We start from the raw sequence: 27,838 nt of genomic DNA on the forward strand, positions 1-27,838 counted from the left end.
TATAATACTTTTTGTAGATTACAAACAAGCATATGACAGTATTGACCGTGAACAACTGGATAACACCAAAAAATTTCGGTATACCAAGGAAATTGGTGAGACTAGTTGAGATTTTTAACCAACAAACATACTGCAAAGTGCGTTTTATGGAGCAGACCTCCGAAGCATTTTAATGCAAGACCGGCTTAAGACAGGGAGACGCACTATCTCCGGTACTATTTAATCTTGCCTTGGAACAAGTGATAAGGGGCATGCACGAAAAATGAGAAATGGAATTGATTGGGATGAATACTCTTCTAGCATATGCAGATGATTTAGTCATTTTAGGATCATCTATAAATTAAATAAAAACTAGTGCGGAAAAATGATTTAAAGCAAGTCAAAACATGGGCTTAATAGTTAACGAGGAGAAAACAAAATACATGGTTATATCAAGACAAGTAACACCGAAAATCAATCTCAAGATATACGGATATTCTTTCGAACAAGTAAAAGAGTTTAAATATCTAGGGGTGAACATTAATGAGAAAAATAACATGCATGAGGAAATAAAGATCAGACTGATGATGGCTAACAAAAACTATTACGCAATGAAAGAGATGTTCACGTCGAAGAATCTGTCGTGACGAATAAAGGAAAGGTTATACAAACCTATTTGTGACCAATAGCGACGTACACATGCGAGACGTGGGCCAGCACGAAGGGTGACGAGGAAAAGCTAGCCATCTTCGAAAGAAAAATACTAAGGAGACTCTATGGTCCCGTGTTTAATGTAGACCTAAGAGTTTTCGAAAGAAGGAAAAATGAAGATTTACAAAGACTTTATAATAAACCAAACATCTGTAAATTTCTTAGTAGCAAGATATTAGAATGGGCTGGACACGTGTGGCGTGCAGAAAGATGTCTTATAATAAAAGTGCTCGATGGAAATCTGAATGGAAAAAGACTTATAGGGAAATCAAGTCAAAGATGGTTCGATACTGTAAAGAAAGATCTGACACGAGTGGACCCTACCTATAACATCAATTTGACAGTAGATAGAATGCATTGAAGAGGTATTGCAGAAGCGGCATTAGACCTCAATGGTCTGTTTCAAGCCTAAGAAGAAGAAGAATTATAAGAATCTTAATGTAATATAATATATAACAAAATATTTTGTACTTTGCCTAAAAAAATATTGTCACTTTGCATAATGCCTAGGTATTATCAGGGCCGTATTTAAGGGGGGTACTGGTTACAACTGTCCTGGGCGCAAGTTTTTTGGGGGCGCCAAAATTTTGTGGTCGGAAATTTGCTCATTTGTGAATTATTGAACTTTTAAAATTATTTTGAAATTATTTTTTTTTTGTTTTTAATAACAGTATCATAAATTAATGTTAATGTATTTAATTTATTAATATATTTATAACAATATAGCTATCAAAGATCTAGAATATTATTAGTATACCTAATATCAATTCCGAAATTTTTTGTGATAATGTCAATAAACATAAGTTATTTATAATAATACGGAGTATTATGTTATCACGTACGGCGTGTGGTGGCGTGCCTACTACACAAAAATAGCATTAATTTAGAATATCTATAAGGTACATGAGGATCTATCTCCAAAATTTTCCATGGATAGGCCCCTTAGAGGGGCTCCAATATTTTTTTTTGTGCTGGGGCGCAAAATTACTAAATACGACACTGAGTATTATATAAAATACTTAGATTATACATATGAAGGGTTACGGGGAAGAACGATAATAGTCAAAAAAAAAAAAATAATAATCAGATAATATAATATCTTGTTTGTTGGTTTTTGAACGAATTGTGACGTGAATCGAGTTAGGGAAAAAATATCACGGTCAATGATATAATACAGGTTTAAATATTACCATGACGGCAAAAAAAGATCAGAGTCCGAGCGGAAACGTGAAAAAATGATCAAAGTCAAGTGTATGGTTTTTATTTTTAGTACGTACGATGACGTATGTTCAATGCTTGAACATTATTTTTTTAAAATTTTGGATTTGAAAGTCAGAAAATTATTTTTTGCGATTCGTGTGTAGGTCAGAACAAAAACTATACGACAATAAGATTTTTTCATTACATGGTCTGCATAAAAAAACCTTTCGATAGCATAAAGATGGTATTCCCAATTCATGGTCACTCGTATTTAGAATGCGATAGAGACATGAGAAAAATAAATTCTAAATCTTATATCGAACTTCCTGATGACTGGAGGAATACCTTTCTACAGAGCCGTCAAAAACCAACACCTTTTAATGTTATTGACTGTGCCATTGAAGTCGAGTTCAAGACGTGGACAGATTATTTTTCAGATTTATACCCAACGAAAAACCCGATTCCAACGAGACCCATTCGAGTGCTACTTATTGAGGAAAGTAAACCTCGATTTATAAACCATAAGTCCATATATCATGGGCCTTACTTATCAGCTGTCATCACTCGCGCCACTAATAAAAGGAATAGAAAAAATAAAATAAATAAGAATACTACTCTTGTTCCTTTATATGATGGTCCCCTACCAATAAAAAAAGCAAAACTTAATGACCTACTACACCTAAAGCAATTTTTAACCAAATTGGATGCACAACAATTCTATGCTGCACTCAAGTCAAATGAAACAGATAGAGATGACGTAGATGTAGAGTATGCAAATAATATACCAATCGACAAAAATGAAGATGCATAACAGGAAAAAAAGATCAATGTCAGTATTTTTATTTTTTTTTTTTTCTAAAATTTAAAAAGTAAATTTAATATTTTTTTTATTCGTTATATGACGTAAAATTAGTTTTATTTCTTGGGTTTTTGAGTTCTGAAACTTTAAAATTGCAATACTGAACATTTTAGGAATATTGACTATTATCGTTTTTCCCCATAGCCCTTCATATATAAAATATTATTGAAAATCATATGTTTTATTTACATTGTCTAAAACAGGTCGACAATTCACATAATGCCTTGGCATTTTGCAAAATGCCTGAATTATCCATATTGCTGGTAACATACATATATATATATATATATATTTATATTTACTACGACTGAATTCTTGTGAACATTAGTTGTCCTTTTGAAGTGCATTATAGTATAAAATGGTCACACAATCACGCAAGCTTGTAATATCTAGTGAATAATAATCAATATCATTTAGAAAAAGACCTTTTGCTATTTACATTCCTATGAATATTAAACGACTATATTATTATTAAATATACAAAGACTAGTCTCATGGTAAGACAATGAATCAACACTACATGTTTTTTATTTTCTGAAACATCAAATTATTATGTAAATATAATGAACATTATACACATTTATAATACTGCACAAATACTGTTAATGTATAAATATAGGTAGTACCTAACAGTGCTCAGTAGTAAGTAATCGCTGTAAAACGTATTTCATTAAATATGTCTAGGTTATATGAAATATATAATCGTTAAAAATTTTCCAGTAGCCTGTAATGATATAAAATTTAATTTATTAGGTTGTTAGTTATTGTGAAAAATATTTATATATTTTTTAAATCATTACTTGTTATATCATAAATAAACAATATTACCTCTCCAATGATTGAATCTGTTTGCCTCTTGAAAACCGTAGTAGACGATTGAGGAATGAGATAAGGTAACCAATTCGTACTTTAAAATATTAATAACTTTTCTATTACTCACTTTTAATAATTTTATTTAAACTTCTTTTTACACACATTAATACACGTATTTTAAATTTTTACAGAACGTTTTACAACTAATTATGTATTTTTGCATAGACAATCTGCGTAGTCTTTTACACTCACCTTTGACCATCTATACAAAAGGACAACAAGAACGCGTCTCTCTTTAACTAAAAAAACTATCCTCCTTATATATAATGTTGTGTGTGTGTGTGTGTGTGTGTGTGTGTATGTGCGCGCGCGTCTATGTATGTATGTGTGTGTGTAATATCTTATCATTAATACTTACGACTTATTATTATATTTAATGGCTATCGAATATTATAATTATTTAATTATACATTACATTTTAAAAATTATATGAATGCTTAGGCGTATATCATTACAAGCATTACATAACCGGATAGAGAATTTCTTTTTAAAAGCTCTTGGTTATAGTAAATATTGCTTTATAGCTTTAAAATGTCTGTTTTCTTTCGATCCATAACAGATAATAATATGTATATCACTCATCAGGCACGTAGTCAAGGGATGTTGCAGGTGTAGTAACACCCCCTCTCTTGACCGTGTTTTACTTCATAAGAGTGTTATATCATAAACGTAATGAATACATATTTATCATAACGAAGTATATAGGAACATATTACGATAACAGTGATGTAAAGCTGAGACCCGGCTTCTCATTACATCGTCTTATCTAATAATTTAAAGCCGTGGTTTTGTGTCATTTAATGCACGATTTAAAATGTAGGTATATAAGGAACAAAATATACATTTGAAATATTTAAATATTTTCTCATACATAAGTACATCACATATCGATAGATATTCACACATTGTATAATGTACTAATGTACTTTTGTGATTGTACAATAAAATATACGTTAGATTATTTCCCCAGTTAATTTTGAATAACATCCCTCTCTTTTGAAATTCCTAGCTACGCCGTGCTTATTGACTGCTACCAGTAGAGTAAAACAGGTAAAACATCACGTATATCATATATGCAGAGTGTGCTACAAGCATTTTCTAATCTTTTGTGTACAATATTATTTTTTCAATTAATTTTAAATTTGTTATTTTGCAATATAAAATTTTTAAAACTTATGTTTCTAACATTTTTATGTTTAAACTTCTTAATTTTTTAATTTTTTTTTTTTTTTTTTACATAATAATCTTTAAATATATTTAAAAACTATTTACCACTCATTCACTGACCGCTATTTCTCAAAAACTACTATATGTGTGAATTTGAAACTTGGAATAGTGGTATCTCTAATACTCCAGATGGGTAATAAGAAATAATTTTGAGAATGTTGCATTTAAATGGATTAATTAATAATGATTTCCCGCCAGTATGTATTGTGGTGCATGACGGCCTGTGAATTTCCAGCTACCAGTGATCCATCCTTTTTGTCCATCAATTATGTAAGTTCACATGAAGAGCCCTCAACTTGCCGTTTTTTAGTCATTGTTCACATGAATTACAGATTTTATATGTTATACTATGTTGTAAATACAGTGTGTAAACACTAACTGAGAACACTTAATATTTTTTCATAGAGCCCTGCTATTTGAGTTTGGATTTTTCGTTTGTTTTTATGACATAAGAATGTATATTTTTGTGAGTTTTTAATTTTTTTAACGTTTTTAACTATTTTATAAAGATCACATATATATAAATATACCAAAAATAAAGTTTATAAGGTTCGCGTAATAACGATTGTCATAAACTGGGGAGGAGCCAGTGTTTCCCAACTTTTAATAAACCGTGAACGTGTATTTAAAAGAGAATATTATCTGATTTCTGAGTACAAAATAGTAAATAAAAATTTACTATTTACCGATTTTAGGATTTGATTATCGAACAAAGAATTGCCGAATTTTTAAAATTTCTTAGAGTGGGGAATTTGCATTAGTCTGCTCCCCCGCCCCCAAATGACGCCAATGGATTTCCAAACAAAATATTTTTCAATGACAATTTTAAGCGCGAGGCCCTGAAAGAATGTCCCGTTTTGCCTCCACCTAATGCCGGCCCTGATTTTCAAAATATATTTAAAATAGGTATTTGATATAACATTGGGAAGTAACAGTAATTAAGTAAAGTTCTAATTATCTAGTTGTCTAGTCATACTAATTTTTTTTCGGATTAAACTTAATTTGATATCTTTAATACCTACTTAATTAGTCTATATTTTATTTTAATTGAAGACCCAGTCCATACTTAGTGAAAAATTAAATAAAACAGAAGCGAAACTTTCAAAACACAGATAGGTGTTAAAAAAGAACTACAAAAAAGACCATTCTAAGTGGATCCGGCATTAGATTAAAAAAAAAAAAATCCACAAATATTAAGAATTCACCTGATATAAATATTACCAAACATTTTACTTGTATATTTTGAGCCTGAATTAAAGAAAAAATTTAAGTCGCCCCCTCCCCCCCATAGAAGTAAGTTTAAATACGCCCCTGCAATGAATATGCTTTCCATGAACCTCGTATATTTTTCTCAGATAGCTTAAATTATTTATGATTTGTACCTTTGTAGTGAATTGTAGCTATTATATTACCATAAGTTTTTGCACGAAAATTTAGAATATTTAGTTTTATTTTATCTATTATGAAACATCGTATTTTTTTTTTTTTTACCATATATTTTAAAATAAATTACATTTAATATGAGCAACGTCAATTAAAATACAACCTCTTAGTCTTAGATTTAAATTATAGGGGGATTCATTTACAACATTTCTTTGGGGGGAGGGGGCAATCACACCAAATACCAATCGTGCACATACCTATTTGTAGTATAGGCCAGCAGTTCTTAACTAGTGGTCCGGACCTTCTAAGGGTCCTCAAAATTCATTTCGGAGGTCCGCAGCAGCCTTAACACATACCTAACATACGTCAATATGTGACATGAGTATATTATTAAAATATTATTAGATATTATTATTATTAATATTATTATTTTATTTTTATTTATTTTTATATATTTTTTATTATATAATAGACAGATTTTATCTTTATATTATGTTAAAAAACTTGTGTCTCAAGTATAACACCAACCATCACAAATTAAGTAAAACTAAAATAATTAAATTTAAATTGGCTGAAAAATTAAGTATAATAAAAATAATTATAAATATGTATATTTTTTTATGTCTACTAATGTAATTTATTATATAATATAATCAATACAGTTTTGGTGTTAATAACATGAGATGTTTTGTGGAAAAAAATGTAAACGAAAAAAAAAATTGGTAAGGTGGATATATGATGTTTCATCAAGGGTCCGTGAACTAATAAAGGTTAAGAAACGCTGGTATAGGCTATTGGTTCAAATTGTAAAAAATCACAAATAAAATTTTATTGACTTAAACATTTTAAAAATTATACATAAACAATATAATTTATAGTTGAATTAATCTTCTATTAAATATATTATCTCAACAGTTAAAATTATAACATGTGGTGCATTAATCATATCTGCAAAGAAAAAGTATATTCTATAAATATTCATACATGTTCTTCGTTTGGACACTGAAACAAAAACATGTTGAACTTAGTGCACTAGTAGAGATTTATTATACTTATAGATACTGTTTGGTATCAATATAAACAGTCAAACAACTATTTTTTTGACCAAAATAAAAATAGATGCATCTTTCCATTTTAATTGTTTTTCGTCTAAACATATTTCATACAGAATATTCACAAAATACTCATTCATTTTAATCATTTATTCTGTGTTGTTGAAATCATATAAGTTATCCTAGTTAGAACCAATTACAGAAATTTATGTAGTTTTATAAATTTAAATATAGCTTAGTGGTTAGCAAATATATTTCATAACATCAAGAGTTAAAATTTTGTTTCTACTCCATTTACGTAAATATATAATAGATATTCATAAGTGCATATTACATGATTATTTTTTTTTTATAGTAACTTTTATTTAATATGTAATTTAAGAATAGTGCTTAAATAAAAAAAAAAGTAATAATAAAAGAACTCAATTCAGAAAAAGTAAGGAAAACTCCAAAAATATAAAGTATAAGTATACAGTCGTAATGTAGGGCAGTGCTGTAGCCAAAAGGGAGTACTGAGTATACTTGACCCCGAAAGCACTATCTTATTTAAAGGGCTCTTCCATGTTTTTTCTAATATATTTATAATGCTGAAATTGTTTTCAATATTGCCAGTTAGAACCGCTTTATTGAAAGAAGCTTTTCTACTCTAGGTGTATATTAAAACTTACATTAGAAATTTTACTTACGAATAATAATCAATGGAGGGTCAAATGTTTTTACCGACTGAAAAGAAAGACGTTTACATTTTAATTTGTAAAATTATAAGTAAATAAATTACTTATATCAATAAATATAAATTTGTGATTTACTATAATGTTATTTAAAGAAAAAAATGTATTTAATCTTTACTATTTACAATGGGGTCTTATAAAGTAATAAGTAGGGAACGGATTTATATGTAAATGCATATTTTTATTAAAACGAGATATTTAAAACTCGATAAGAAATGTTTATGATTTAAATCATTCCTATTAAAATGATGATACTTTTATTTTACATATTTTACATATTTCACTAATTTTGAAATATTTTTAAACATATTTTATCATTTCATCATTCATACGTCTTCTTCGTACGAAAATACAAGAAATTATTTCAAAATTAGATCCAAAAACTTTTATCGCTATTGGAAAAGCTCAAAATATTATGTTAAATGAAACATTGAAAATAATTTAATTTTAATTAAAAATAATTTAACAAAATTATTAATAAAAAATATGTCCCCAAATGATAGTATGCAAATTGTTGAATCAGCGATTAAAACTCGTAAGCAGATCAATAGATGTTGTAAAAAATAAAATTCATGCTGTTACAGAAAAAAATTCCAGGCAACATTGATTTTAAAACAATCAATGACATAATGAGTGGTAGACACTCTTCTAAAAATTTGAAATTATCGCCTTCTAATAGTACGCACTTGAAATATCCTTTTAATACATCGGTTGATATGAAACGATAATTTAGCCGTTTTAAAAATATTTTGATACCTAATTGGCGACATTTAACATTTGATAATTTAAAAGATATTGTAATAATTCTATGCAAAAAATCATTTTGATAATTTAAAAATAATAATCACTTTTTTTTCCCCACATATTTGGATGTTTTTAGCACATATTTTATAAATTATACTAACATATATATGTAAATATTTCTGTATTTTTATTACATATAAATCCGTTCCCTAGTAATAAGCAAGGCTTATAACTTATAACTCTAAAAAAGGTTGTTATAAGCGCTTAAATATGCACTAAAAATACTAAAATATGCAAAAAAACGTTTGTATACAAAAATCATTATTTTATTATTATTATTTATTATATTATTTTATTACTTTAGCTTCTAGTATAAAAAAAAAAAAAAATTTAGATACTGAATTCATGAAACAAACTATATGCACGAAAAATCGGAAACTACTGCAAAATATTAATGAAAAATAATCTGTAAATAATCTGAGAATGATGATATCGGAATACCCGAATACCTAGAAACTATAAAAATAAAATACTACAGTAAAAGTCACAATTATATACAATTGTAATGGTTCCTTATCGAAGGAATTACGAAGTTTCGGGCGTATACTCTCGTTACGTCGCGTGTCGCCTAAACTCGTATAGGTAGGTAGGTATATATATATAGTTTCTTCTGATATTATTATATAAGTTATATAAGAAAAATTAATTAACACGAATTAATTACTAATATGAACAATTAATACGACTATAATTACTTGTTATTTTTAAGAAAAATCATGCAAAAATCCAAAAATAAGCAAAAAAAGCGAAAAGAAGCAAAATAGCACTTATACTCCGAAATATGCAAAAATATGCAACATAAAATTTCGTATGTAGCTTCTTGGTTATCTGAAATAAATTTATAGCTCACATAGGTACTTCTAGAACTTCTCAAAAAAAATATGCAAATGCTAAAAGTTATGAGCCCTGGTAATAAGTGATAAGTATTGTAAAAACTCAAGAAAACAATGAAGTAATTAAGTGCTCTCAACGGAAAGTTTTCTTTAGCTACAGCACTGCTGTAGGAGACAAAGTTCTTACTAATATAATAATCTAAGGTATGTAACTAAACAAACATTTTAACTACAGAATTCAAATTTGCTATGATATATGCGTGTCAAATAGAGACTACACATGTGGTTAATAATTGTTTAAATTTAATTAATAAATGTGCATTGGCGCAACTAGGGGGGGCTTAGCCCCCCACATTTTTTTGATTATTATAAATTTAATGATAATTTAAGTATGGGATAGTGAGATAAATAATAAATAATATGAGTATATGACGCAGAGAATTGTTCAAAATTAAATTGTATAAACATAAAATATTATTATTATAGTTTATTCTGTAATTCCTACATAATTAATAATAATATTGTTATCTAATAAATGTTACGGACGAAGGTGGAATATTGCGGTGGTGTTATGTCATATTTTATGTAAAACATACTACATAGAAGTAGGTACATGATTTTTAATAATATACAGAGTAATCGAGAAGTCACGCACATCAAAATTAATGTGTTTGTAAATAGTATTTTGTTCGAATTACTTGTACTGTTATTCATAGATAAAAATACATTAAATATTCAAAATTAATTTATATGTATGCATTATGCGTGTTTTACAATATATACTCAAAATGGCTACGTTGTTCATTAATGTATGCACAAACACCTTTTACCATGTTTGTAGCCATAAACGGAACTAGGGGGGCGTAATAGCACCACTGAGTTCAAATGTAGCACTTCTGTTTTTTTTCAGATCTATATAATCTATAGTAATTACAGTTAAATACTATTTAATTTAATTTTCAGAAATTTCAGCACCTCCAATATTTGGGCTTTAGTTGCGCCCATGTTTGTAGCCACTTTGTGGAGTACGCTAGCATTGATTAAGTTAATCTCCGTTTATATGTTACTCTTCAGTTCATCCAATATTTGTGGTCTATTTTTATAAACCCTTCCATTAAAATTACTCCTTAGAAAGAAATCTGGGTCTAAGATTAACTTAATCAATGCTAGCGAACTTCACAAAGTGACTACAAACGTGGTAAAATGTGTTCATGCATTTATTAATGGACAACGTAGCCATTTCGAGTATATATTGTAATATATGCATAATGTATAAATTCATTTTGAATACTTTTTGTATTTTTATCTATGATTAACATTATAAGTAATTCAAACAAAATACTATTTATAAACTCATTTATTTTGATGTGCACAACTTCTTGATCACTCAATGATAATATACTTATTATAGTATATTATAGTATAATATACTCAATGGTAATAATATCTTACGATTGTTTTTATTTTAATTAATAATTATTGTTGTCTGCAGAGCAATGGGAGGTATGGGGGGGCGAAGCCCCTCATGGCTCACATTGACTAAATTTTTTTGTAGGGCTTCAGCTCCCCCCAATATTTTAGACCTAAATGTGCCAACATTTTATTCAGTGATAACATGTATCAATATGATATAAAAGATTATGTTTTACTACCTATTAAAAATGTACACGTCTTTAAAATGAATTGTCAGGTATATATTTTAACTTAGATGAGTATCATATGAAGAAATTTAATCTAACTTAAGACTGGTTAAATAATGCACAAGTAAATTTAAGAAATAATACAATAAGCAAACCCTAGATTTTAATATCGGTTTTATATTTCAATAGATTCAACTAATGAAATAAAATCAAAAACAACTAAAAGACCATCAATTGAAGTACATTATCTTCTATCAAAAAAAACATGCCACAATATATTTTTAATTATTACAAAAATAATTCCAGTTTTGACATACTTAATGAACTATTTTAACCATTTTTTTATATTATTAAGATATATTAAAGAATCCGCATTCTATAATGTATACATTTTGGATAATGTAACCTAACTATTTGTTATATTATATTACAAATATATATATTAAATAAAATTTGTATAGAAATACATGAATACTTAAATGTTTGATGTTGTAAATTATTTTAAAAATATTTTATACCATTCAACTCTCTTAACAGTAAACTTTAATTTAAGTTTACAAATATAGTGTTATTGTAAATTTAATACCTATTTAGAAAGGGTAATTCTACTTTATTAAAATGACATAGATTATTTGAAATACTATGCTTTTAGTTTACAAATAACATAAATTTGCTTATTTATGCCTGCGAATGAAAGGTCCACTATATATTTATCAATATAAAGGATAAAAAAGCAATTAACACCAAATTATATTTAATCATTTTAATAAAATCCTTATGATTAAACAATAAGGAAACATATTGATGTTATTAAATATTTTAATAAGTAAAAATTATGCTTTTTTAGTTGCAGCTTTTTTGCTTTTAAGTTCAGCAAATTTGGTTCTCAATGCTAATCTTTTTTGGCTCCTTTCATTAGCTCTGGAAACTTGATTTTCAGTAGAAAGATTACCCTTTAAAGCATACTTTTGGTTCCTTAAGAACTTTTGGCAAACCTATAGAAATAATTAATAAAATAATTATATATTCTTAAGATATTAATATGATGAAAATAAAACTTACACCACGGCGTGATTCATGTCTGAACTTCTTTGGCCTTTTAATACCATTACGATGGTCCTTACGATCTAAAAATATGGATAAAATTATTTTTACAATAGTTTTAACTAAAAATTAAACCACCTTACTTTGATTATGATTGGTATGGTTCTTAGATTTGGCCATGATAAAACGTTTAGATCAATAAGTTCCTAAAAATTAATTTAATAAATTATTTATTTAGCTTATAATTATATTTCTGTTACACAAAAAAGGAGACTTATTAAAATGTGATAATTATAGAGATCTATCATTGCTGAACTCAGCATTAAAAATATTCACCAAAATTCTTATAAAAAATCTTCCCCATACATGGAAGATTATCAATATGGCACCAGAAAGGAAGAATCGACAATAGAGCAACAAATAATTAAAAGGCATATTATTGAGAAAAGATACAAATATTAGCAGAATATGTAGCACCTATTCATTGATTTCAAAAAAAGCATACAATGACAAACTCAGGAACAGCTTGTACAGGATAATGATTGAGGAGTTTGGCTTCCTTCCCTCAAAAGCTAATACAAACAGTGTCATCTTCCTACTCAGTTGAATCAAATTTGAAGCAAAAGCATGCACTTTCTCCAATCCTATTTAATATAGCATTAGAAAAACTAGCGAGAGTACTGCTGCGTAATGATGAGAGTGCTCTTAGAATACAATGTAGACATAACAAAAAATAATTTCATTGGAGTTTGAGATTTTATATTTACTTAGTAGATAAAATAAATAGTGAACATTAAAAGAAATTAAATATTTTTGACCAATTCATTCCATTCTCAAAAAAAATTAAGAAATATATTATGCACAATATCCTAATTATAAGTACTTTGGTAAATCTATACTAGTTAATCAATTAAACTGGGAAACAAATACTATAATGACAGAATAATGTAAATAGCTCAAGAATAAAATATTAATTCAAAAGATAAACTAATACTTATAATTAATCAAATGATTTTTTATTAATATTTATTTAATTTTATAGAAAAATGATTAGTAATGGATCACTTTTAAAAGAAATTGAAATTTAGAAAAATTCAGAAGATAACCTAATACCAAGACCATGTGACACGAGTATTCAAATACAATAAATTAATTCAGATTCAAGATTCATACTAATTAGTTTTGAAGGAATACAAAAATAGGTTTGTTAATCTAAAACATATACGAAGAAAATATCATCAGATTAATGTAAAAATTAAAGAAAGTAAAATTCAAATATTTACCTCAAACGAAAACGACGAACAAGTTAATGAATTGTGGATTCGAGATGTCTAGAAGATATTACAAGAAAACAAAATATGACGCCATTCACTGTGAAAGTGATAAGCAACATTCATATTATAGATAATATATCAAAGAAGATAAAAGTTGTAATTTTCCTTCACATTGAAATTGAAAAGCATAATAATAATATTTAATTAATAACTATGAAACCTAATGAAATTATTTTTATTTTCTGCAATTATTATAAATATCTAAGTATAAATATTAATAAATAATCAACATTTTGTCAGTGGGAAAATATTTGATGAAATTTGACATAAAATTATAAAAGGGATTTAGAGTTTTACATTGCTTACATTGCAGCACTGCATCAAAGTGTCATTTGCTTTTTGATAAAAATTCTAGAAAAATCAATTTTATTTGTGTTTTGTTATTACGTTCGATTATTTTATGACGACAGTTATTATATTTTTCTATACTCCTGTGTATCAAGTGTACTATTTTAACAATACGGTCGTCTTCTATTAACTGTGTAATTATTTTATTAGTATATTGATCCAATTACCGTTACAATATCGTTTGAGATTAATTCAGTAATTACGGTCAAGCATTCAGGATGGCTTCATTGCCTTCCCCAAATGAAGTGAGATAAATAATTAATATTTTATTTAAAAATTAGATAAAAACCCAAAGATGTAGATAAAATAACTGTTTTTCTTTCTTTCTTAAATCAAGTAAATGGTGAACTTAGGTTACAAAAATTTTTTTTATGCTATGATTTAATTCTTAAATGTGGTGAATTGCTTATTATCTTGACTCCACCCTAAAATCAATTTATTAATATTTTTATATCATTTATATCCATCAATCTCAAGGTTATATTTCAAACTATTTTTATAATATTCAATGTTAATTATATTTCATAGGTAGCTGGAAGTAATTTCCCAATATATGAAGCACTCTATACTATGGTAAGTAACTACCCTATATTTATATAATTTTATTCCTATTATTTAGTATACTATTTTTCATTTAATAATGTGTATATGATATTTACTCATATATACCTATATTTTTTTAAATTATGCACAAATTAGCTTGTACCATTGTTCATATTTGTATAGAAATATAAATACTATTTAAAATGTTACAATAAATGATAGGGACCTTTCAATATAAATTAAGGATACTATAGTCTATTTTATATTTACTTCATTGTGTGAACTATAAAATTGCCAAACATTTTGAATCTTTCTTTTATAGCATTTGATTCAATTATTTAATATTTATATTTAACATATTTAAAAAAAATTTTAAATTTTATACTACAAAACTTCTAAATAAAATATTTGCAATTTTATCTTTAGTCTCAATGTAATTTATTTAGTTGTATCCTTGTGTATTTGCTTAATGTTCAAAATAGGATCATTACTTATTAATTTTTTATGGTTTTTTTTTATAATTTTCTTTCTTAAAGTAAAATTATATTTACTATTTTTAGGTTGATCCTACTAAAAAAGGAAATATTGGAGCAATGGATGCAGCAAATTTTCTTAAAAAGTCTGGCTTATCACAAATTATTCTTAGTCAAGTAGGTTTTTATAATTTCTAATAAATGTATTTTATTAAAAATATTACTATTGCTTTAATGAATTATAAAACATAAGACATTTAAATAATTAATTAGTTGTATTTTTAATTTTTATTTCTTAAGATTTGGGATTTATCTGATCCAACTGCTAAAGGTTATTTATCTAAACCTGGATTTTTTGTAGCATTGAAATTAATATCATTAGCACAAAATGGCCGTGATATATCAATGTTAAACATTACTCAGCAAACACCACCTCCTAATATGGTATAAATTAAAATATTTAATGTGAATTTATGTGGACATTACTGAAGTATGTATTGCAAAATAATATTACAGGGCGAAGTATCAAAACAAATAACAAGCAAATTACCAACAAATATTAGTAATATGAATGACTGGTCTATGAAACCTTCAGAAAAAATTAACTATGATAAGTTGTTTGAATCATTAAGGCCAGTTAATGGAACAGTTGCTGGAGATAAAGTAAATTTTAATACTTATTTGTTTTACTAATAATAAATTGGTTTTTATTTATGTGTATAGGTTAAAGGGTTGCTTATAGATTCCAAATTGTCAGTTGATACTTTAGGTAAAATTTGGGATCTTGCTGATATGGATAAAGATGGAAAATTAGATCAACATGAATTCGCTGTTGTATGTCCTTTTAATTTTAATAAAATATATATTGAAAACTTATTTTATTTAAAAATATGTTTTTTTAGGCTATGCATTTAGTTTATAAGGCATTAGAAAAATATGCTATTCCTAGTGTACTGCCTCCAGAACTATTACCTCCAACAAAAAGAAAAAGTTCAGTAGTTGCTAACTCACCTGTACCTGTTGTACCAGTGCTACCTTCTGGTGTTCCTTCAAATCTAGTCAAACAACCACCAAAAGTAAATTTATATATACATTTATGTTTTGTTCTAAAAATAACATAAACTTGATAAATAATAAAAATATTTAAAATTTAATACATAAGTGTTAACAAGTTATGATAGGCTATTATTTTACCTATAATATTATTTATATTAAGGTTTTATTTTATTAATAGAACTTAAACAATAAATGTTGCTTTAGAGGCCAATTACTTCATGTATTGGATTAGTGCCATCCCCTGCCACGTGGGTAGTTACTGCTGAAGAAAAAAATCGTTATGATTCTATGTTTTTGGAATCTGATGTTGACATGGATGGTTTTGTATCAGGACCAGAAATCAAAGACAGATTTCTTAAAACTGGTATTCATCAATCTATATTAGCTCATATATGGTAATTGTATTAAAAATGTTTTGTTATTATTGTCAATTTATATATTAATATACATTTCTAATGTTTTAGGAGTCTTTGTGATATCAATCAACATGGAAAATTAGATATGGAGCAATTTAGTCTCGCAATGTGGCTAGTAGAACGTAAACTCATGGGAATTGATCCACCAACTACACTTTCCCCTGAAATGATTCCTCCAAGCAATAGAACTATTGCGCCAACTACTGTTGTTCAAGTAACAGTACTATTTATTAGTTTAATTAATTATTAAATATATATACACATGTAACATGATTATAAAAAAGTTGCTGCTTCTCTATCAAAACAAATTTTAAATCCAACCCAGATAAATATACCTAAAATAAAGTAAACTCCATATAGGTGTAAATATTCTTGAATTGAAATTTTAAAGTCCTTAATTAATATTATCTCCACTATTCCAGCTAGATAATCTACTTGCCAACATCTAAAAATGAAAATTAGTATACATTTCACAGTTATAAATAATTTAATATTGGGTTATACGTATATATTTTTTCATCATCTTGTGTTATGTTTTGAACTATGAGTCTGTTAAGTATATCAGATTTTATCCTCCCGCTTGTTGATGAGATAATTTGATTATTTATCCTCCATTCATAAGGTGCATCCGAATTTAAATTCCTTTAATTGTAATAAAAAAAAAAAAAAATTATAAATTAATGGTGATAATTATTTTATTTACATATTATATCTATATAATTAACAATTTCTAACCCAGGACATGTGATATTCAGTTGTTTATTCAAAAATGTAGTTATAACTAAAGTTTCAACTTTTGGAGGTAATTCTGGTATAATTTGTAATGGAGAATATATGTCTGCTGAATTATTAACTCTTTCTTTTATATTCCCTTTAAAATCTTTGATTTCAAAAATTTCATTATTGTTACATTTTACCTTAAAATTGAATTAAAAATATTAAAATATCAAAACACTATAATAATATAATATTACTTTGCAATATTCAACCATTATTTGTGGTGTCTTATTCTTTAATATATTATCAAATGTATATAATCTATCTATTAAATTACTTTGACATGGTAACCCAGTATCAAAAGCATACAATAAGTTTTGTAATGAATCTATTTCCTGACCCTTGTGATTCTTTGTTAAATTATGTTTCATATTTGCTTTATTAATTGTAATTTCTATAATTAAAACAATCACAAAAATAATTTAATTTAATTAATATTATTATGTTTTTTAATTAAACATACTAATTGCTTAAACATATTGAAACCTATTATATATTAATCTAAATTTTAATCTAATTAAAATCTATTAAATTAGTGACTATTAAATATTTTTTGATTTATCTATGATTACATTTGTATTATTGCTTTATACTGTACCATTTAATGATACATAACAATGACCAAATTTTGTTTTTTTACCCATTTCTTCACATTTACTGCATGATGACCATTTTGTCCAATGATACCTTATATTTAAATCTAAACCATTCAAAATTATTTTTGTACTTTTGTAGTTCTTTATAGTATTGTTTATCTAAATATGTTTACATTATTATTCACTTAATTCAGTTACATACATATTTTTTAACAATTTACCAAAGTAATTGGCATTTCATCTTTAATAAGTTCAATGAAATATGGTCCTGCTTCACTATTGGATAATTTGCATTGATAGTATCCACTTTTATACTTGTCCATTTTAATTATAGTTAGAGATAGATCCAAAGATGAAATTCGATAATAATTATTTTCATTTATTAAACTTAAATTCTTTGAATTTCCTAGCCATGAGTAGTACCAGACATTCTTATGATTTAAATTCTTGGGAGAAATACAGAGCTCACATTCTAAACTAAAAATTAGAAGAAAAACACTTTATACATTTACATAAGAGCATATTAAATATTGATTACATTTTTAAAATAGTGATAAAAATTACCTCAAAGATGAGCTTTTAAATGCAGTTATTACTTTTGCCTGAAAAATATTATTTTTATTAACATTTTTTAGAAATTCTTCCAAACATTGATAGTACAAGTTCCAAAGATTTATGTTTTTCTTTAGTTTTTCGCTATCCAAACCAGGATAATCAAGATATAAACTTGGTTTTGGTCCTATTTGAGATATACCACGTGATTTATTCCAACTTTCAGCTAAAATATTTGTTGCTTTATTTTTTATATTATTCCAATTTAATTTTAAATTAAATGATAAGACTCCATTTTCTGAAAATAATATAATTGCTATTATTAAGAAAATTAACTTTTTAAATAATATCATGTTTTGTTTTATTGGAGTTACATAATTTTCCATAACATTTTTACAATGATAGTTAGTCATGGCAACCAAAAAATATTTATATCTTAATATGCCCTATTTATATATTACACTATATTTTGAAAACATATGTATTATCAAATTTGCTGACATCATGGAGTACAAAAATAAAATTAGAATTTTATTATTAGATTATATTAAACTATATTATATCTATAAAATCTTAATTATTAATATAAATTGTCTGTACCCTTATTAGTTTTTTTTCAGTTACAATAAAAAAAATATTAAATTTTATCAAAAACTAATATTTGTTTTACATTGTAATAGTACTTATGGTTTATTTTAATTTTAATTTTTTTGGTTTCTACCAGATCACCACAAAATTATATTAGTGGTTGATTATGTAATTGTAATAATACATTTATCATATATTTTTAGATTCAATTTTAATTTATGATTTTTTAAATAATATACTTGAAATAAAATGAATTAAAACAAAATGATTGTTCTGTAAAAAAGTTATATATTGATACATTTAAACTATAGTTAACAAAATAGAAAATTACTGTAAATAAACCTTTAAATATTACATAGGTAATATTTTAAACATATCTACTATACCTATTTTTCTAATATGTGAATTCAAATTTCATTGGTTTTAATAATTACATGTACCCAAATTACATTAATTAGTAAATATTTATTGTTGGTTTGTTTAGTCAATAATCAACATGTAAATCAAAGTGGCATTCCACACACCCATCTACTTTACAAAGAGTTTGCGAAAGAATATTTTGTCTACCAAAACCTATACATTAAAATATATGTATTCTTAATTTAAGTATAGGTTATAATATTTATTTTTTATAGGTTCAAGAAAAGCTTCCAATGTATTCAAACCCTGAACTGGATATGATTCAAAAAGATATTGATGAACTAGTCAAAGAAAGACTTGTTCTGGAAACAGAAATTGCTCAAAAAGAAGCTGATTTAAAGATACGATCTGGAGAAGTTAAAAGTTTGCAGGTTATTATTTAACATATTTTTTTTATTATTTTTTTTTTTCAGAATTTAATGTTTTAATTTTAAGCACACATTTATTTCTTAATATGTGAAAAACATCTTATTTTATTTATGATGTATCTTTCTCATCTTATAATTTTGGTAGAATTTCTTTCCATTTATCTTACAATTTCAACTGTATATTTTAATCATAGTTATGCTAAAATATTCTACTTATAAAAGCAATTAATAACAAAAATATTTTATACTACTTAATCTTAAAAAATATAAAAGATCTATTTAAGATTTAAGACTATTCTTTACTAAAATTTTATTTTATTTTTTAACAAATAACTCGTTGTTTACAATGTAAATGTTTATTTTTAATTTTTACTGTCTCAATTATTAAATTATTTATTAATGTATATTTAAAAAAATTATAACATTTTTATTTTCGAATACAGTATAATAATTATTTTAATACATACTAATTCTAAAGAATTCTATATATAATTATTCTATTTCCTATTATATTCTTTTGTATTGTAAATTGTCTAAGCTTTTAATAAGACATCATTAATTGTTCATAATTTAAAAATATAATAGTTAAGTTTTACTTTATTTATATTTAATATATTTATTATAATCCTTTGATAATTTTAAATAAAATATATATTAAATTATTATAATTAATATTTATTAAAATAGTATAGTATATTCTATTGTAAACTTTTAATTTTTTAATATTCATTTAGCAATACTTTTTTTTTTAGGGAGAACTTGACACTTTATCAGCTACTCTTAAACAGTTAGAAAATCAAAAAGGTGAAGCTCAAAAACGATTAAATGATCTCAGAAACCAGGTAACTTTTATCAAATTATACCACGAAATAATTAGGGTTGAATAAATGATTCGTCTTTGTGTATATTTTTTGAATATTTATTATTTAACCTATCTGAAAAATATATTATTACTAATTTATTGTCTAACATTTTATATTTATTTTGCATACTAAACATATAACACTGATATTAATATTTGTCAGCTTTTTTATTTGTTATTTTTATTTTTGTTCCTCCTTTTAACTTGCATGTGCTTATTTTCACCATTTTAGACTATTTTGGTAGAAAATGAAATAATCAACGTCAATCAGAAATTAAAGGCTGAAAAAATACAGGTATTTTATCCTGAATCCATCCCTAGCTTATTATATTTTACCGCATAATTATTTTTTTCACAATTATTTTTATTTAAATTCTAATAAAAATATATATAATTTTGTTGATTTTATATTATAAGGTAATATATAATTATAAAATGGTTTGTGTGTATCATTTTAATAGGGAAATCTTAAATTATTATTTTATTTTAGTATAATATAAATTCCAACAAAGTATTCATTATACAGTTTAAAAAAGTTTTTAATTTTTAAAAATATAATATATTTATTTTAAAATGGTCTTGCATTAATTACAGTACAATCTCAGTTATAAATCTATTTTGGGAAAAAGTACTGTCGGATAAATTAAAATGTGATGAAAATTAATTATTTTTTTTAAAAAATCATACTTTTTATAACAAACAAATGAATATTACATGTTTTTAATATCCTAAAATTATTGAATTGATACATTTTTGTATATTGTCATTAGAAGTTTGAAAATTTTTATATCTTCCCAAATCAAAATAAAAAATTTTTTATTCCCAAATATTTCATGTTACCATCTTATTTATTCTCTAAAATGTCATATTTGTTATATTTATAACTTTTATAACTTTCTATTCCTAACCTTAATTTAATGTAATTGCATTTAGGGGCGTCATTTAAACTTTTAAAATAGTGGGGCAACTATTTAAATTTGCCGACTTCATAATATTTAAAAGATTATGATTACCTCTATATTTTAATATCTTTGGACTATAAAATATTTTTTTGGAACAAAACATATAAAGATTAGTAATGAATAATAATGTCATGATGATAAACAAAGAACATGAAACGTTTCAATTTATCCAATTAAATAATAACATTAAAGATAGTAAAACATTAATTAATTTACTTATCCTATATGCTGTAAGTTACCTATCAATACGTTTAATGGAATAATAATATAAATCTAATGAAATAAATACTTATAATTTTATTATTTGTATATTTAATACTTAACAGAACTTATTTATAAAAACAAAATTGTATCTCAAATATAATGTACCGTAGTTTGAGGTGAATAGGAACGTTTTTAACAGTTTTTTTTTTTTTTTTATATATATAGATTATGAGCTCAATTTTTATGGTATCAATATCAGGAAAACTGTTTTATAAATATCACATATTTATAAATATATAATATACAAAAATAAAGTATATAAGGTTTGTGGAATAACAATTGTCATAAACCCGGGAGGAGCCAATGTTTCTCAACTTTTATTAAACCATGAACGTGTATTTAAAAGAGAATATTATCTGATTTCTGAGTACAAAATATTAAATAAAAATTTACTATTTACTAATTTTAGCATTTGATCATCGGACAAAGAATTGCCGACTTTTTAAAATTTCTTAGAGTGGGCCATTTGCCATAGTCTGCCCCCCCCCCCCCAAATGACGCCCCTGATTGCATTTATTTATACATGTATATATCTCATTAATAGAAACAGTGTACCTATTATTAACCTTATATTTTAAAAGTTCTTCCTTTTATTTTATAACAAATAAAGAAAAATAATGTATATACAAGTTAATAACAAAGTACTGTTTTTGCCGAAAAATAAATCTATTGACACAAGTGCCATTTTTGTTAGATTTTAGTGGGAAACAAAAATAGAAGATAACAAGAAGATTTTTTTATTATTATAAATCTATTTACTTTTGCATACATATGGAAATTTTAATCACAACATATTAGTTAGAAATTTTAAAAAGTATTGTCACCAAAGTATTATAAAATATTTGTTCTAGCCTAAAAATAAATTCATTTTTAAAAATACATACTATTTAATATTATTTTTTATGTTTTATTTATAAACATAATTTTTATTATTAATATTTTTATTCTGAACATATATTATTGAGCAAAATTATATTTTAATATTTTCAATTAAATTTAATTTTTGTATGTTTTACTAAAAAAAATGTTGATCAAATTGGTTGAGCAAATATAATATTAATTAATTTTTTTTTTTTTTTTTTGTAATTTCAATATTTCAATAGTTATTATAAATAATTAAGATTGTTTAATTATTAATTAAGCGTTTTTTTATGGATGTTATTCGTATTAATTTATTATAGGTGGACAATCTTTGCAAGCAAGCTGATGAACAAGAACTTACTTTAAAAGTCCAAGAAGCTGAGCTTTCTTCAAAAAAACAAGAGCTTGAAGAACTTAAAATTCTAGAGCATAAACTTGAAAAAGATCAGTCTGAAATGAGCAAAAAATTGGATGAATTAAATAATATGTTACAAAATTCACAACTTCAAATAAGTCAGGTATAGATATTTCTAGAAAAATTTAAGTTTTGTTTGTTCATATTATTTCTTAAACTAGTTTAAGAATAAAGTAAATCAATTGGAGGAGAATAAACGTCAAATGGAAAACATAATTGAGTCAACTCAAAAAGCATTAGTAGAAGGAAATATCTACGCAATCCCAGATTCTTTATTGAATTTTAATTTAGAATTTCGGGATTTGGAATGTAGTAGGCTATTAGGAAAAATTGTGAGTCAAGATTTGAAAATAGTATTATCTAAAACAGATTCTACCATTTTAATGTTACTATTGTTTTTAGATGGAAAACAAAGATTCTTTTGATAATGTAAATGGTTTTTCTCCAACTAATGAAAAAGGTGGATCACACAATGAAAACTCTTTTAAAACTGATAATTAATTTATTAAAGTTTATTATACTTAAATATTGAATACTTATTTACATTATTTTAAAATAGATTTTTTTACAAATAATGATGCATTTTCTCAAAACCATAAAACGGTAAGTACAGTATATGTTAATTCAATTTTAACCTACTTAAATGTTATATTAATTTATCTAATTATTTTTATATTTATATAGGATGCTTTTTCTAATGATCCATTTACATCATTTGATGATTCCAGGACTAGAAGTAAGTAATTTTGAAAAATTAAATTATCACCATTATTTTAAATAATTATAGATAATAATTAAATTGAATGGAATATATAAACACATTTATTTTAAGGTCAAAGTACAGATCCATTTGGTGGTGAAACAAATGTATCAAAATCATCTGATGTAAGTTAATTACATTACATTAATTTATTTTATGTTTTATAAGAAGTTGCTATTTGTCAAATAATGTAAATACATGAATTATTTTTTAAAGAAATATGAAGATAAAGATGCATTTGGTTGTGATCCATTTGCTATACTGCATGCACCAACAAGACCAAGTTCTGCACCACCACCACAACGACCTGAAAGCCCTACACCTGCACTTCCACCTAAAAAAGGAAAACAGCCACCACCCAGGCCAGCTCCACCAAGACCTGCACCTTATCATGCACCAGTATCTCACAACAGTTCTTCAACAAGTTCTGAGTTTGCTGATTTTGCAAATTTCAACAGCAAGGTAAATATGCATTTTAATAAAACATATATTCCCATTTCTTTTTTTAATTTCTTATTTCTTTTTTCCAATGCTACAGTAAAAAAAAACTTCAATGATTCTTACAAAGTAGAATATTGGATATAAAAACAATACTTAGTAAATGCCAGAGTATTTTTTCTTTGCTGATATTAGCATTAATTATAAATTATTAAAAATATTTATAAATATTATTTATATTAATCAATGATATTAGTTATCAGATTTATCAGATTTATCATAATTTTAAATTTTTGTTTTAAATGAACAATTTCCTATTAAATTTATAATTATTTTATTGTATTAAATTAATTTAAATTAAAAGTTATTAACTATAAATGAGTATTAAAATGATTAATTATTGATTCTAGAACTTAATCTGCAACCACTCTTAATTAATATAATTTTAATGATAGGTTATTAATCTTTTTACTGATAAATAGTTGACAGTTTTTACACATTCCTTCATTTGATTATTTGTATGCTTATTTAATTATAATTGCATCTTCTTATTGTTATAAATATTAATTAAAAATACGTTTGTATTGGGAAATAAGAATTTTCTTATATTTTCAATAAATTGTTGCTTTAGTTAAAAGGGTACCATAGATATATTTTAGGTAACAATTATTTGATTAATATTTGGATATAAAAATATAATTTATATTGATTATATTTTAATATATACAATCCTAATTTCTATTTATCCTATATAAATATTACTTTTATAATCATGTATAATTTTCTAATATATTTTTTTATTTTTATTTTTACTATTATTTTATTTTTTATTACTTTTCTAGAAATAGATATGATTTTATTTATTTTAATTTTTTTTATTTATTTTTATTTTTTTATTTTTTTTTTATTTTTTTTTTCGTTACATTCTTAGTTTTCACAGAATATCAAATCAGAACCTAAAGCTATTTCACAATCAAATAGTTTTGAATTTACTGAAGATCCATTCAAAGACTATAGATACGACGATCCGTTTAAAATAGATCCATTCTCAAATACATGCTTTGAAACAGATCCTTTTGGAGATGGTGCATTTTCTTCGGATGATTGCCATAAAACTAATATTAGTGATGAACAACTTGCATGGGAAGCCCAAAAAAAGTTTAGAATGGAAGAAGAAAAAGCACGTTTAGAGCAAGAAAAAGCTGATTTTGAATTAGCTCTAAGACTTAGTAAAGCCACAACTTCAGATAATCGTTCAAAAATATTACTATAATTAAAAAAAAATGTGTAACATGCAATTACCAAAAATTAAACTTTGTATGGAAATATTATATTTATTTATTAGTTACTTAAAACTGAAATAGGTATTTTCTGTACCAAATTTCTTTTTATTTATTTTTTTTAACATTACAAATCTAACAACATTCTAATGGGTATATGCATAATAATATTTGTTGAATCAATTTATATCAGGGGATGTTTTTTTTTTTTTTAAATTGTAATTATTTTATCCCTTATTTATACATATAAACAGTTTAACAGTTTTTGTCAAGTTAATGTACAAAATTATTTTAAAAGTTAAACATACAGTTCTGTATTACTTTCCAAACTATATATATATAGATTAAATATTATCAGTTTATTCTGATTCTATGTTTCATTTTACTAATTTTTTTTATGAAAATTCAAATCAATAACTTGAATTTAACCAAAGTCTAAAATTAAATAATTTATTGAGCTAGCACAATATGACACTTAAGTTTTTAACATTTAGTTTAATATTAGAGTGGCAATGGATTTACCTATACGTGCAGTTGAGCACCATTATGTATTCATACACGATCTAGAATATTCCTCATGCTGTTTAATTTTGAATTATTATTGTTAACAAGTGTTATAAATATAATTTGCGTTTTTAGCAAATTTTTTTTTAAAAAAAGTAAATGCAATTATTAAATTTGCTATAATAATAAATATTGACAGAATTGTAGTACATATACCACTGCCCCATGTCCTGAATGTATATTATAATATTACTAAATATCAGTATAATCATGTTATAACTGTTAATTATTAACTTATTAAATATCATTATTCTATTTAATTATATCTATAATATTTCTTAGGTGAAGATTTTGTAGCCTATATTGTTACCATGTTAATTGAAAATTTATCTCTCTTTATTTTGTTATGGATCTGTAATTGTAAAATTACACATCAAATATCTGAAAAAAATTTTCTTAAAAACTATAAATATTTTAATTTAATTTGTTTCAAAATCAATAAAAAATATGTTTACTAAGCACAAGTATATTTACTTATGTGTGAATCGATGGTCATCAAATGTATGTTATGTTTTATTTTGTAATTGATGGCTAAAATATAATGTTATTTTTAATCATTGTTATAAAACATTTTTAGGGAAAAATGATGTAAAAAAAATTGTTGTTTGTTTTAAAACGAGCTTTTGAATGTATTTATACATTTTTTTTTTTTTACATCATAGGGAGAAGTTTAAACATTTTTTAACAAATTTTTAACATCAAATGTCTTCTCTATAACCCAAATGATTTTTTTATTTAATACAAAATAAATAAATTAACTAATCAATTAAAATGAAAATGTTCATACATACCTCTCATTTTTAGAATAATTTAAAATCCACTTAAAATTGTTCAATCATTATTTAATTTTACCATTTAATTTTAGTTTATATAGAATCGCATTATGTGACGATCATACAATAATACTCCTATTCATTTTGTTACTATCCTTTTCCTATTGATTAGTTTTTATTTTTTAAGATTTAACTGATTTGTATTGTCTGTAGTAATATATTTTATAGCCTCATGACAATATGTTTATTGTTGAAAACCTATTCTATTCTGCATTCCATTCGTTGATAAATGTGTATCAAATCTTATAATAAAATGATTGATATTAATTATTAATATAATTGCTTTTGTTATTTTTATAAGTAAATTGATACCTTAATTTTTTTCTTATTTGTTTACCATCTTCTAAAAATTAATATTTTTATTCATAAACTATGTGTTTATTTATTGAAAATGAATACCGAAAGAATATATATTATACTTATCTTAGAAATAAATTAAATCTAATTAACATTTTTAATGTAACTTAGAAAAAGTAATGCTACTGTTATTTTTTAAAATATATTTCATCTGATAATTAATATTATAATTATCGTATGGTATAATATGCAAGCTTTACAGACTAGTCACAGTTATATAATTCACAAAACAATATTTTATCTAAAAATTAATGCTGAAGATAACTTTTCCATAATGTATATAAATATTCCATTTTTATTGGAATCCAATGTTAAGTAATCTTATCCAAAGGACCATGTTGTTGGTAGTTTCATGATGTTTTTCCATTATGCTGTTAAAAACGTAGAGAAGGTAATCGCTTATTTTTTAGGAGATGGCTTGTAATAAATGGACAC

At 24.8% G+C, this 27,838-nt stretch overlaps 3 protein-coding genes across 5 annotated transcripts; 1 reads left to right on the top strand and 2 right to left on the bottom strand.

Moving 5' to 3' along the window:
* Positions 1-12,093: 12,093 nt before the first annotated feature.
* LOC112692740 (60S ribosomal protein L29) lies at positions 12,094-13,726 on the bottom strand. Its single transcript, XM_025567514.1, has 4 exons — positions 13,620-13,726; positions 12,480-12,542; positions 12,355-12,419; positions 12,094-12,287 (listed from the first exon to the last, which is right to left on the bottom strand). The coding sequence occupies exons 2-4, from the start codon at positions 12,514-12,516 to the stop codon at positions 12,126-12,128; spliced, it is 264 nt and encodes an 87-aa protein (XP_025423299.1). The 5' UTR covers positions 12,517-12,542; positions 13,620-13,726; the 3' UTR covers positions 12,094-12,125.
* A 310-nt stretch (positions 13,727-14,036) lies between these two features.
* LOC112692722 (epidermal growth factor receptor substrate 15-like 1) lies at positions 14,037-26,541 on the top strand. Of its 3 annotated transcripts, XM_025567481.1 has the most exons (20): positions 14,037-14,263; positions 14,547-14,591; positions 15,122-15,211; positions 15,335-15,478; positions 15,551-15,697; positions 15,758-15,868; positions 15,937-16,110; positions 16,295-16,485; positions 16,555-16,726; positions 19,655-19,810; positions 20,560-20,649; positions 20,902-20,964; positions 23,077-23,274; positions 23,333-23,503; positions 23,574-23,664; positions 23,731-23,774; positions 23,856-23,907; positions 24,004-24,056; positions 24,148-24,393; positions 25,301-26,541. In XM_025567481.1, the coding sequence occupies exons 1-20, from the start codon at positions 14,237-14,239 to the stop codon at positions 25,640-25,642; spliced, it is 2,607 nt and encodes an 868-aa protein (XP_025423266.1). In that variant the 5' UTR covers positions 14,037-14,236; the 3' UTR covers positions 25,643-26,541. The 3 variants fall into 3 exon arrangements, with proteins under 3 accessions (XP_025423266.1, XP_025423267.1, XP_025423268.1); XM_025567482.1 differs by lacking the exon at positions 20,902-20,964 and having other exon boundaries at positions 25,301-26,540; XM_025567483.1 differs by lacking the exon at positions 20,902-20,964 and having other exon boundaries at positions 14,038-14,263; positions 16,555-16,720; positions 25,301-26,539.
* On the bottom strand, positions 16,733-18,728 carry LOC112692723. Its single transcript, XM_025567484.1, has 6 exons — positions 18,101-18,728; positions 17,882-18,038; positions 17,481-17,677; positions 17,242-17,423; positions 17,011-17,148; positions 16,733-16,951 (listed from the first exon to the last, which is right to left on the bottom strand). Exons 1-6 carry the CDS (start codon positions 18,200-18,202, stop codon positions 16,780-16,782), a joined length of 948 nt encoding a protein of 315 aa, XP_025423269.1. The 5' UTR covers positions 18,203-18,728; the 3' UTR covers positions 16,733-16,779.
* Positions 26,542-27,838: the final 1,297 nt, after the last annotated feature.

The sequence above is a fragment of the Sipha flava genome, unplaced genomic scaffold (assembly GCF_003268045.1).
Source record: "Sipha flava isolate LNK unplaced genomic scaffold, YSA_version1 76_pilon_pilon, whole genome shotgun sequence".
Lineage (NCBI taxonomy): Eukaryota > Metazoa > Arthropoda > Insecta > Hemiptera > Aphididae > Sipha > Sipha flava.